Source organism: Manacus candei, unplaced genomic scaffold (assembly GCF_025592945.1).
Source record: "Manacus candei isolate 608988 ecotype Guabito, Panama unplaced genomic scaffold, ASM2559294v1 h1tg000097l, whole genome shotgun sequence".
In the NCBI taxonomy this organism is placed as follows: Eukaryota; Metazoa; Chordata; class Aves; order Passeriformes; family Pipridae; genus Manacus; species Manacus candei.
In genome coordinates, this window is record NW_026138145.1 from 291351 (window position 1) to 304362 (window position 13012).

The 13012-nt window shown below is 52.5% G+C and overlaps 1 protein-coding gene across 4 annotated transcripts in view; it reads left to right on the forward strand.

Moving 5' to 3' along the window:
• The first annotated feature begins 3530 nt into the window (after positions 1–3530).
• SAMD4A (sterile alpha motif domain containing 4A) overlaps positions 3531–13012 on the forward strand; it is a 100325-nt gene continuing 90843 nt past the window's right edge. For 2 of the 4 annotated variants that reach the window (XM_051768810.1, XM_051768807.1), the window contains exons 1-2: positions 3532–3737; positions 4044–4756. In XM_051768810.1, coding sequence (XP_051624770.1) covers positions 4561–4756 — 196 coding nt within the window. In that variant the 5' untranslated portion in view covers positions 3532–3737; positions 4044–4560. Of the gene's footprint in view, positions 3738–4043; positions 4757–13012 lie in introns of all 4 variants that reach the window. The other 2 variants (XM_051768809.1, XM_051768808.1) reach the window with 2 other exon arrangements.

Sequence of the window (13012 nt, forward strand, 5' to 3'; positions counted from 1 at the left end):
ACCCCCAACCCCCAGACTGGGCACGGGGGTGTAAATCCAAATTTTGTGTTTGGGAAGAGCGACTTCTTACACAGGCAAATAGTGATAGGACAAGGGGAAGAGGTTTAAAACTAAAGGAGGGGAGATTGGATTAGAAAATGGGAAGAAATTCCTGCCTGTGAGGGTGGTGAGGCCCTGGCACAGGTTGCCCAGAGAAGCTGTGGCTGCCCCATCCCTGGAAGTGTTCCAGGCCAGGTTGGACAGGTCTTGGAGCAACCTGGGCTAGTGGAAGGTGTCCCTGCCCATGGCAGGGGGTTGGAATAAGTTGGGCTTTGAGGTCCCTTCCAACCCAAACCATTCTGGGACTCTGTGATTTTTAACATCTGCCTCATCCAGTCTGGAAATACAAACCCACACAGGTTTATATTATTTACTTTTTATTTTTAGTTTTCTTATATTTCTTTTTGCTTGTTTGTTTTTTGTCAGGGCTTTTTGTACAGCTCCACTTCGCCACCCAATGTAAGGAAATCATTAGCATCCCAGTGGCCAATTCCCACACTGTGTTTAGGAACAAATGGAAGGGATGTTGTGTTTAATTATCTCAGCCTGCTTACCATGATATTTTCACTAATATTTGGGTTTAATGAGCTAGGAAATCTGGGCCATTGTGTGCTGGTGGATATACTCATCCTTTCTCCAGCTAAATATGTTATCAGATAGCTTTGACGGGGATGAGCAACGGCTTCCTTTGAACTCGGGAATCGTCAAGATTCTCTAATTTGCTTAGACCACCTGCTTGGCTAATGTTACCACAGGCCTCTTGTTTTCTCTCTGAAATGGTAAACAGAAATGTAGAGGATACCTAAATGTTGCTGTTCCAGCCCTGGAGAAGAGGAGGCTGAGAGGAAGACCTCATGGAGGGTGCAGCTTCCTCTCAAGGGGAAGCAGAGGGGCAGCACCGATCCCTGCTCTCTGTGACCAGTGACAGGACCTGAGGGAACCACTGGAGTGGTGCCAGGGGAGGTTTAAGCTGGATATTAGGAAAAGGTTCTTCCCCCAGAGGTTGGTTGGGTGCTGAACAGGCTCCCCAGGGCAGTGGTCATGGCCCCAAGGCTGACAGAGCTCAAGGAGTGTTTGGACAACGCTCTCGGGGACAGGGTGGGATTGCTGGTGTGTCCTGGGCAGGGCCAGGAGTTGGAATTGATGGTCCTTTTGGGTCCTTTCCAACACAGGATATTCTGTGATTCCATGACCCGTCCTGGTACAACATCAGCTCTGCCCCAGCCAACAGACAGCCTCCACTTTTTACCCCAAAACTTGCAGCCCTGCAGAAATGCTCCAGCTGGATCCACAAAGGTCCCGAGGTCCCACAGGAATTACCATATAAAATAGAGTTATCCTGCTTTCCCACTCGCTCTGCCTCGTGTTTGTGCATGGGGTGTCTTTGCTCCCAGGGCACAGTGTCTGCACATTGGATGCTCCATCTGCAGGGAAGAGAGTTGGCCATGGGGGTGTTGGTGAGTCCCCCCACTGCAGTCAGGAAAGGAGATTTTCCTCCAGCTAGGAAGGAGGATCCTTCTGTCACACTGATCTGTAGGGGCACACACCCTGCAAAGCAAGGAATGCAGCAAGGAATTTCTTCCACGGGTCACAGATCTATTTTTTAATTACCATAGAAACCTCCAAACATCCCGGCGAGTGCTGTGACGTCAGAGTCTCTGCTCCTCCACATCTGCTTCCCGGGGACACTCTGGGGAATAGGAGCCGTGGGGGCTTGAGTGGAGGGTGATTATTTTGGGGTTAATTAGCAGGCAGGCTCTTGGTGTCTCCTGGAGCACGGGACAGACTCTGGCTTCGGTCTGTTACTCTTGTTCATCCACCCCTTGCTGTTGTGGGGGGGATCCGTCTCTTGCCGACCTTCCCAGCCTTGCAGGGGGATGTATTTGATGTTTCATCCCTAAATATCCTTCTGATCGCTGCCCTTATCACTTTAGATGTGCAAAATGCAGAACCTGGGAGGCGTTTTTTTGGCAAAGCCAGCTTGGCAACCCTTAAATTAGCAGCGTTTGAGCGCGTGGAGCTCTGCCTGGAGCCCCTTGTGCCTCCCTCCTCATTCCCATACAGAGGGTGTATCCTCATGGCTCCATGGGCCATCCCACAGCACACCCGGACAGCAGGAGGACTGTCAGCACTTAGGTGAGGGGAAAGGGGCTCTTTGATGGAGCTTTTGTTAGGATGGAGCCGTAGGATGAGACAGATGGCCGGGGTGTGTTGGCAGGGAACTCCGCTCCTGTTTGTTTAATTAGTCACCAGACAGACTGAGAGCTAAAGGCAAACTCAGAACTGTGGTGAGATGGACCATTTATGCTTGATGATCCCACTTGCTGATCCTCATCTCGTCAGCCTGCTGTGGGATTGATGCTCCAGCACACAGGACTGAGTGTTCCCGGTGGATTTGGGCCTTTGTCTCCCTGCTAATATTTTCCCCCCAAAAGGGACAGATTCAGACAGGTGTGTTGCTTTTTCAGCCAAAGGGAGCACAAACACAGAGTTTTCCTTTCTCCAGCACCCGCCAGAGCACACAGCCCCTTTTGGGAAACAAATTCCTAAAGGGGCTCCAAGAGAGCTGGAAAGGGAATTTGGACAAGGGCATGGAGGAACAGGACAAGAGGGAATGGCTTTGAAATGACAGATATTCCCCACAAACCATTTTTATTCCAAATAAAAAGCCCACAGATAAAAGCACTTCATACCTTTATTTATGCTTTAAAAAGTGTTCAGTTCCGCTCAGCATTTTGGTGTGTTCTTCCAAACACTTGTGCACAGGGATTTCTCTTTCTCCATTTGCCTTCTTGGATATACCTGTATCCTTCATCCTTTCTAATGGGATGAAAATAAATGAAAAAATGGAAAAAAATAATAATAAATAAACGGAAATAAATGAGAAACGGGAAAGGGAAATAAAGTATGTGTGGGAAATGGATAACCCCAAACACAAATCCTGTCCCTCTCCGGGGAAATGGATAACCCCAAACACAAATCCCATCCTTCTCTACACACGCAGTGCTTAGAGGTGTATATTTAAAATGTATATTTAAAAAACGCCGCAAAAAATAATAATAATTTTAAAATTTAAAATATAACCATTTTAAAATTTGCCATTTTTGCCCGGTGCCACATTTCACCAGAGCCCAAAGCGGAGGGTTTTTTCCCCTCCCGAAAAAATCACCCCCTGCCATTACCCCGCAGCCCGCTAGAGGGTGGTTTCCTCCAGCGGGAAATCCGCAGGACGTGGAGCGGGGCGGGGTGGCGGGAGCGGGGAGGGGGGGGAGAGGCCGTAGTGTGTTTTCCAGCATTCCCCGTGCCGGAGGGAGCACCCAAAATTCCGGGGGGAGTGGCGGGACCGCGAGCGGGAGGGGGCGGGAGGTGGGACGGGAACGGGGGACGCGCGTCCCTCTGTCCCCCCCCTCCCGCCCCCAGCGCGCGGCTGGCCCCGCCCACCCCCGCATGACGTCACCCGTATGCAAATGAGCGGCATGAGGGGAGCGGGGGCTCGGCGCGCGGCCGGGCTCAGTCTCGCGCCGCGGAGCGCGCGCGCGCCCCCCCCCCCCCATTCTCCCACTTCTTCCCTTTTTCCCGCCTCCTTCCCTCGTTTCCCCCCCCGCCCCCACCCCCTTCATCCCGCGGACATGGCACGGCCACCCCAGGACGCCGCGCCGCCCCCTCCTCCCCCGATCCCCGGGGCCGGCGCGAGTCAGGTGAGTGTGTTTTTATGGAGTGTGTACGGGGTGAGGGGGGAACTTTTGTGCGTGTGTGTGTGAGGGGGGTGGCGGTGGTGTTGTACTGCAGTGAGGGGGTGTCGGGTGTTTCCCCCCCGCACACCCCCGATCCCACAGGGCGGTGGTGGCGGGTGCGGGGGATCGCGGTGAGGGTGTGGGAAGGCGCGGGTGAGGAGTGGGAGGGAGGCAGCGGGGCTGCGGGCGAGCCTTCCTCCCCACTCTCCTCCTCCTCCTCCCGCTCGTCCCCCCCAGCCCCGCTGACGCCCCCTCCTCTCTCTGTTCCAGGTGTGAAGCCGCCGCCGGCAGGAGGTCGCTCCCCCCTCCCGCCCCCTCGCAGGGGGCAGCCCTGACGCTGGGGTTTTCCTTTTTTTGGGCTTTTTAAAAATTTTTTTTTTTAATTTTTTTTTTTTTTTTTTTGGCCCCACCGTCTCCCTCCCTCCTTCCTTCCCTCCCTCGCTCTCCCTCCCTCCAGGAATCCAGCGCTGCACCGAAGCCAGAAGAGAGGGAGCAAAAAAAAAAAAATAAATAAATAAAAACCCCAGCCCAGGCCGAGAGCTGCGTCCGAAACCAAACCCGCCCTTCGCGCGTCGCAGAGGAGATTCTTCTTCTTTTTTTTTTTTCCTTTTTTTCCCCCCTTTTTATTTTTAATCACCATTATTTTTATTATTATTATTATTATTATTATTTTTATTTTTATTTTGAATAGCCCTGCCCCGAGCACGGTGGCGGCGGCGGCGCCGGGGGCAGGGAGGCTGTCCCGGTTATTTATTCTCTCCCCGCAGAGCTGTCCCTCCGGCTCACCATGATGTTCCGAGACCAGGTCGGCGTGTTGGCCGGGTGGTTCAAGGGCTGGAACGAGTGCGAGCAGACTGTTGCGCTGCTCTCCCTGCTCAAACGCGTCAGCCGGACCCAGGCTCGCTTCCTCCAGCTCTGCCTCGAGCATTCCCTGGCAGACTGCACCGAGCTCCACATCCTCGAAGGGGAGGCCAACAACCCCGGTGAGTGGCGTTTCGCCGAGACCCTCCCCGAGCCGCGCTCTAAACGCCGTCAAAATTCATAGAAAAATGTTAAAAATACACCCAGGAAACGAGCGCGGTGTGGGAGAGGGGGCTCCCCGGCTCGATTGCGGGAACAGCTTCTCTCCTTCTCTCCTCACGTTTTATTTTCCAAACGGGGTTCGGCTTGTTTCAGTTTGGTTTTTTCACAGCCAACTACTCCGCTCCATGGCGTGGTGTAACTACGGTAGCATGAATGATTGGTGGGTTTTTGTTGTTTTTTTTTTTTTTTCCTCTCCCCCCCGCGTTCCCCCCCTTCCTCCTTCCATGCAGTTTCCTGTGAAATAAGTAAGTCAGGTCACGTAGAGTCTGGATTTTCTGGGCTTCTTTTGGACAACGTGGCTTGATTTGCTCTCTGCAACATGCAAAAGCAGCCCATCGCTACCTCAGACGAACTGTTGTTGTATAAAGGTCTGGGTAACTGGGTTATCCTATTTTTTTTTTAATTTTTTTTTCCCCAAATGTGGCAATTCCTATTTCATCATTCAGATCCTGTTTGGACGCATTTTTTTTTTTCCTGCGGCTCTGAATACCCCTCTTGTGTTTCAGCAGAGCTCTGAGAAAATACGAGTGGACTGTTTTAGGTTTCTGAGGGTGCAGGACAGAAAATGTGCGTGGCTACGGAAAGTGTATTTTGCTTTTATTTATTCACCATTACAAGTTGCTCAACTCCTGGGAAGTAAATGGAGTTAGAGCAGGATGGAAATGGCACAGGCGCCGGGCGAATCGTGCCGTGTGCTCCTCTATTTATTTATGGGGGGGGTGGTTGTTACAGATGTGTGTGTTCCCGAGGGGGGGGATGTAAACAGGGATGCAAGTCGCTTAAAGTAGAGTTTTTGCAACGCAGAGACAGAGCAGGGAAGGCAAAACGTATTTTAGTGTCTTTTAGTTGCGTGGTTCTGTTCCTCCAAGCCCTTAAAAAAAATCCCAAATCGTAAAAAAAACCCACCCAACCCCCCAAAAAAAAAAAAAGCGAAGCAGCCCCCGCGCGTTGCAAAGCATGCCTTTGATTTAAAATCCCCGGGGGGGAGAATTGGGATTTGGGTTTTGGGCTGTGCACGGGGAAGCGGCCGCGTTCCGTGATGGGTGGAAATCTTGCGGCCGGATCCCGAACAGAGCCCCCGGTGTGGACGGGGCGGGAGGAATGCAGGGTCCTTCTCCAGCTGTTCCCTATTAGAGCACCGAGCCGGCAGGGTTTGGCAGCTGCCTGTGCTGCCATTTGATGACAAGGTCCAGCGCAGCGCCGTGTTCCACCGAGGAGGACGGATTTAAGTCCTTCTGCAGGAAACCGAGCCCGGGGCTGCTCCGGCGCAGAGGGATCGGGGCTGGCTACGGGGGAGCCAGGCTGGAATTGGCCGTTCCCTTATATAGCTTGTAGGAATGAGAGGGAGGAATGCTGCGTCTGGGCGCAATACTGCTGCTTTTATAAACAGCTGAAGGGATGAACCTCATCCATCCCTTTGGGTGGGGAGGCCCCGGGGGGGGGGGCCTGGCGGGAACACACTCTCCAGGCTGGGCTGCTCCAGGATACATTTGCAGCCTCCCATGCCAGCCTCAGCGCAGCCTTGCCGTGATTCCCTCTGCGAGTCGGTGCGAGCCGTGTATTTTTAATGTTATGTTTTTGTCAGCATTGCAGCTTTTCATTCATAGCGTGGTTTTGGTGGTAGCCCAGTCCCCTCGGTCGGTCAGGGGATCGGAGGGGGGTCATTTGCACCCTGACGTCAGGAAAGGCGAATTACGAAGGAAAACGGGGGTTTGAAGTGTTCCTGGACACGGAGTCACGTAGGGCCGCCTGTGCGGTGGCGTTTCCTCGGGGTAAGCCGGGGTGCAGAGCAGGGGTTGGGCCGTTCCCATCTCTGCTCGTGCGAGCGATCCCTGCTTGCCCCTGTAATCCCGTTGACCTTGCTTGGCGCGAGGATTTCTCCTGCGCGTGGAGCTTGGCATCCCGCCTCCTGCCTGTCCCTCAGTGCGTTGGTGGAGCTGCCTGAGCGTTTCCCTGACGTTCCTTCCAAAAACGAGCTGCTCCTCCAGGGCGTTTGTAACTCCCGTGCCAAAACCTGAGTCTGTTGAGTGCCTCTGTCTCACCAAACACCCCCCTCCCCCCGTAGGCTTTCCCATGGGATGGACACATCCATGCATCCCATGGAGCAGGACGTGCGCTTTACCAGGCACTCCTGTTGCAGCGGAGGGAAGGTTAGCTGAGATTTGCAGGCAAGATCTGTTAAGAAATGGCTTTATAGTCTCCAGTGTTAGCACTGCCTTCTTCATGAAACCACCTGTATTCCTTAAGTCGCTCCTGTTCCGTGCCTGTTTTGCAGTCTGGCGCTTGTCACTCGCCTGGCAGTGGAATCACACCAAGTCCTGAGCGGCAGCGTCATCATCGAACCTTGTGCTACTCGTTACTCTTTGAATCCTGGTGTTTGCATAACTAATTTGGGCTCGATTCTCTCCCGGGCTGGGGCCTGAGGTGGCTCCTGGTATGTTTTCCTGGTGTTTGCTGGCTTGGAAATGGTGGCTCCCTGCTTGTAGGTGCCCCACCGGTCTCCCTGTTGATGTTGGGATCGCGGTGGTGCTGGTGCACAGTTGGCTGTAAGGTGTGGGATGTTCCCATTCCATGGGGCACAGGTGAAATCCATTGTCTGGGAAGGGGTGTCACCATGACTTCGGCAGCGCCAGGCTGAATGTAACATGCTGGGCTGCTGTGCTGGAGCAAGTGTTGGAATTACGCTGGGTCCTCGTGGGAAGGGAGTTGTTTTGTACATGCAGGACCTGTTGCTTGTCCCAGCCCTGTGGGGAGGTGGGAAAACTGGAATATTACTCCTAGTTTATGGTCATTCAGAAGAGGTGGCAGCCCTGCTGTTGTGATCTGTGGTGGATGAACACCGTCCTTGGCAATATCATCACCAACAGTGTTGGTCCCAAAGGGAGAGCAGAGCTTTGATATCCTCACTGGCTGGTGGGGCTGGGGCTCGTGAGCTTTCAGGTGTGTGGAGCAGGCAGAGAGGAAAACTCCTCTCAGTGAAGGTGTCCAGCTTGTTTCTTGCCTGGTGACAGGTCTGCCATATGGCAGATGAGATGGGAAAACCTCAAGGAAGAAAAAAATCACTCTTTTTAACTAGTTAATTGCTGTGGAGAAGCAGGTACCTTTAGTTTGAAGGAGTTCTATCTTGGTTTTTCTCCAATTGCGAAGGTGTTTTCATAATCACAGCCGAGCTCTCCTTGTTAGGGCTGCAAACCCCCCGTGGCTCTGCTGTGTACGACCCTCAGAAAGCCCTGAGGAGCCTCCTGCTTCTGTGGTTCTTTGGATTCCTGCTCAACAGGAATAGAACCATGGATAGAACCATGTTGCCCACCTCAGATGAGAGATGCCTGCAAGACATCCTGCAGAAAACTACACCGGTGTCTGGGAGCAGACCGGTGTGGTGACTGCGTGTGGTGTGGGGGCTGCCCAGGTGGCTGTGAGACCACCTTCCACCTGTGGTCTTTCTAAAATTTAAAGGCATTGCTTGATTATAAAAGGAAAACAGAAGTGGGAAGCCAACACAGAAGGAAATCTGTACTTTTCTTCATTGGTGAACTGCACATCTTGGGGTCGTCCTACACGGAGGCCTCAACAAGCTTTAATGGTTTAACTGGTGAAGAATGTGGGTTATTGCTGATTCAGTTTGAGCCTGAATGGCTTGGCCTGCTGGGCACGGGGGAGAATATGGAAACCATATTATCTGTGCACAGAAATAGAAGTTTCAGGTATTGCATAGCACTATTTAAAAGCCTGCTATAACTTCCTTCCTTCCTTCCAGCCTGGCCTTGCTGGGCAGCTTCAGCCCCAGCTGCTCGGAGCCGTCAGGACGCGGCGACCTCCTTGGAGCCGCCGGTAAAGGTCAGGCAGGAGCATTCTGTGCCTTGTGGGAAAGGGACCTGTGCTCTTCCTGAGGCACTGAGAGATGCTTGGTATGGGATACGGACCCAGTGAGCAGATAGGGAGGGCTGTATCCATGAAAAGTGGTCTGTAGGCTTTGGGCATGGAATGCAGGATGTGCTTCTGCTTTCGTCTACTTGGGTATCCCCTCTCTGGGATGGCCAGAGGTGTGACTGGTTTGGTTTTTTTTCCAAAGTAGTCCCACATCCCATCCCACCAGCCCTGCTTTCCTCACTCCTGTGCTCTCTGCTGGTCAACAGAGGTGCCCAAAGGCTCCTGAGGGTCATCCAGGCATCCAGACACCCACCTGCACCAAAGGAAGAGCGGCACCTTTAAACTCCTGACCTTGAAGGACAGCAAGTTTTCCCTGCCCTGTGCACGGGACATTAACTGCTCCTCCACATGTTAGGGCCAAAATCTTTATTTCACTTCAGCAGGCTGTCAGGTGTCACAATGGGAGCATTGGGATGACCCAGATTCCTCATCCTGGGAAGGGAGGACTGGCCTGAGGAAGAGATGAGGGTTGCAGGGAGCCGTAATGTCTTTTAATAGAGCAAGTGATGCAGCTGGAAAAAATGGCCAGGCACGAAGGTGCAGCAGCTCAAAGGAAGGCTTGTGTGGTTGTGGAGGTGTTTTTTTTCCCCAACTGTACGAGCTGGTCTATTAAAAGGTATTACATGTTCCTGCAGACCTTGCTTCTTATATCCTTAGGTCCCTGTGGCTCCAGCCATAGAGCTGTTGCTGCTACCCTGGTCACAGACAGCCTCCCAGCCCATCAGAAGCTGCTACCCTTCTACCTTGCAAATTTTGCAGTTTACCCCCAGTGACCCCCCCCACTGATGGAAAATTATCCCAGTGCCCAGTTTGAGGGTGTTTTCCTTTTTTTTTTTCTTCATTTTTCTTGGCTTGTAGTTGCATTGCAGTGCTGAGCTCTGGTTTAAGTGCCCTTGGGCTGTGTGAGGGCGTCGCTGGGCTGTCCCAAGGAGGGACTGGAAGAGCCAAGGAGGTGTCCCAGGAGGAGGATGGGGCCGGGAGCTAAGCCCATGTTCAGTGGGGGTGAAAGGAAGTTCTAAGTGCAAGGCATTGTGTGGTCCTTCCACACAGTTGTCTCTGCCCAGAGAGGGGTGTGAGCAGCTCTGCCTGTTAAAAACCAGGAGCTGGAACTCCTAAATGAAGAGAATATAGAATCTCACAACAGTTTTGGTTGGAAGGGACCTTAAAGTTCATCCAGTTCCAACTCCCTGCCATGGGCAGGGACACCTTCCACCAGACCAGGTTACTCCAAGCCCCGTCCAACCTGACCTTGGACACTTCCAGGGATGGGGCAGTCACAGCAACCTGGGCTGCTGAGCTCTGCAACCTCAGATCTGCTGAGCTGTTGGACACACTTCTTTTAATCTGTGTGCTGGTGCTTGAGCTGCTGCCAGGTTTTGTTTGCAAACTTGGGGGTAAAACCTGTCTGTGCTGGGCTTTTTGGAGAGGAGCAAGGGGAGGGGTACAGAGGTACAGAGCAGTGTTAGCCAGCACTGCACACTCAGTATTCTCTTGCAGTTCAAAGATACTTTTATTTTTAAGGATATTTTTCAGAGTGGCTCTGGGAAGCACCACAGGCCAACATTTGGCTTGTGTCAGTCCTTGGCTGGAAGTAGGTCTGTGGCATGGCATGACAAAGGCTTCCCTTTGCTGTCCCCCTCACCCTGATGCTGGGACCTAGAGGAGACTCTTTTGGGCTTGCACTTCACTCTTTGGTATTTTCTCCTATTTGCTTAAATACTCCTTCCCTCGTGGTTCCTGGCACGTGTCCCTTGCAGTCAGAGCAGGAGGAAGATGCTCCCTGTGGCTCGCTTCCAAAGCACTGGGAGCACAAATGGCAAGGTCTCTTCCATGAGCAGGGCTAACAAGGGCCAGGTTGTTTGGGTGGGGGGTGGCAGCACTTGCCTGGGGGAACATTTTTGGGTAGTAATGCTTAAAATGGGAAGGAAAAAATTAACGAATGGGAACAGCCTGGTTTGCTGTCTGGTGCATCACTAGTGCAAGAGAGTTGGCCACAGATGGGCTGCTTTCTCCCAGAGAGACTTTTCCATACTTTGCAGTGTCCATTTAACCATTTTGTCAGATAATTCATGGCTCAGTGAGGGGCCTGATGTCAGGCTTAATTTCCCTACTGACTTCATTTGGGAAATATCCCACTGTTGAAGTGCACGTGGAAGATGCAGAGAAGCATTTCATGCATCGTCACAGACCTGAGCTGGCTTGTTCTCCCTTGACTCCTACCCAAGTGCTTCCCTTCTGTGCAGGTGTCTCATATTTGTGCTTGGAAAAGCAGTGGATCTGAAATTCTGTCCCACCACGGCGGGTGCAGGGAGGAGGAACTGCCCCGAAGGGGAGGAACTGCACGAGCCATCACCGTCCTCAACCCATGATGGGAGAGGTTGAGGACAGCTTTAGCTCTAGAGCTGAACAGGAACCAGCTGTAGAGCCATCAATTAAAATAATCTAGTTTGTGAATACACTTATCTGCAAACGAGATTAAATGGATGAGTGTGGAAAGCGCTCCGCTCGTAGCCTGGGCCGCTGCCGGTGGATGATCCCCTGCACTGTTGCATCCTTTGGCGTGTCAGACCTCAGCATCTGAGCAGAGCTGTGTGCCTGTCCCACCATTTTGTATTTTACATCTGCATTTGGGCCAGTTGATGCTGCAGTCAGCCAAATTTTCCTGCCGTTGCCCTGAAGGAGTTAACGAAGGTTTCTGTGGGTCACGGTGTGAATTCCCGCCTCCTTACAATTTCTCAAGCTCTGCCCTTTCTTTTTCTCATGTTCCATCAAAAAAACGCCTTTATTTAATTTGTGGCCCAGGAAAGCCATTCTTTGCCAAGCTGGGAGTTGTGTTTGCAGTCGGGGTAACTGAAATAGTAATCGATGTGAACACTGGCTTTATTTTAAGGTGCACCCGTCAGTGCTTTAGCGCTCCAGCATCGTGCTCGTGTCTAGTGTTACCACAGATAACTGCTGGGAGAAAGGGCACCCCTTGCACTGCCACTGCATCCAGACCCCGAGATGGGAGCCCGCAGCTCCTCGGGGTTGGATCCCTCAGAGGAAGGAGAAGCTGCTGTATTGTGCTGCTGTACTGTTTTGGGGGTCCCACCTGGTCGTCCCGGTCTCCTCCCCACTCCTCGCGCGGTGCCGAGCGCATGCAGGGCCCGCCCAAAGCACAGGTCGTGGTGTTTGAAATCCTTTTTGTCTGCAGGAACCCCCCAAGGGTGGTGGGATGAACCCTCACGTGAACTGTGCGTGTGCACGTGCCCTTTGTATTTTGTGTTTTCACTGAGTAAACAAGACCATTACTTTTTTACTAACTCTGGGTTACGCAAGAGCTGCTGGAGGATCTAAAAGAGGTTGCAGGTCTGATGCAAGGGATCCACAGGCTTGCATGCTCATCCTTTTTCATTAAAAAAACAATATGTGTAACTCTCCAGCGCTCTGGTCCTAAGAAGGAGACCCAGAGATTTGCAGAGGTCGTGTCTGAGCGTGAGTTTGGCAGTGGCAAACAGCCAAGCCAGTGGCTTTCCATCTTGGCCCAGGAATCACAAATGAAGTTGAGGTTGGAGCGAGCAGATCCGTTCCCGACTTCCTCTTCCGCAGCAGATGCGTTAAGTGGAAGGGCAGGATCTCCTCAAAACAAGGTTGGAATTGTTTCTCTGTTGGAGAAGGTGTTGCTGGCTTTTCTTTGGAAGGGGGTTTTGCAGGCAGAGGGAGTTGTGTTTCTGGCATGGAGGGGATTCCAAGCTGGATTTTCTCTCACAGAGCAGAGGGCTTGGGATGGTCTCACCCAAGGCACGAGGGCCGTGCAACTCAGAGTGTGAGTAAGGAGCAGAAAACGAGCCTGGTCAGGGTGAGGAGGCAGAAACCCAGTTTGCTTTGTACTGACAGGTGCCTTGTCTCCTTCTACCTTCTTCTAGTGATCTTTCCATGCCAGAGACAAACACACCTGGCTAAGGCAAGAGGAGGTGGAATGCAGTGATTTCCCAGCGCAGGCTCATGTGTCTGGTGCCTGGCTCACAGTGTGTGGTTTTATTTGAGTGTTTGCATGAGGTGGCTCCATGGCAGGGCCATGTCAGGGGTTTTGGTGAAGGTGCCTGAATTTTAGCACCTTTTTTTCTGAAGGGTTCTGTGCATGCAGGGCCGTGCAGGTGTGTGGTGCAGCACCTCACCTGAGGCTTCCTGCTCCTGTCTGGAGGAGGGATGACTCTGTAGACTTCTGATCTTCTTGAAGCCAAGGT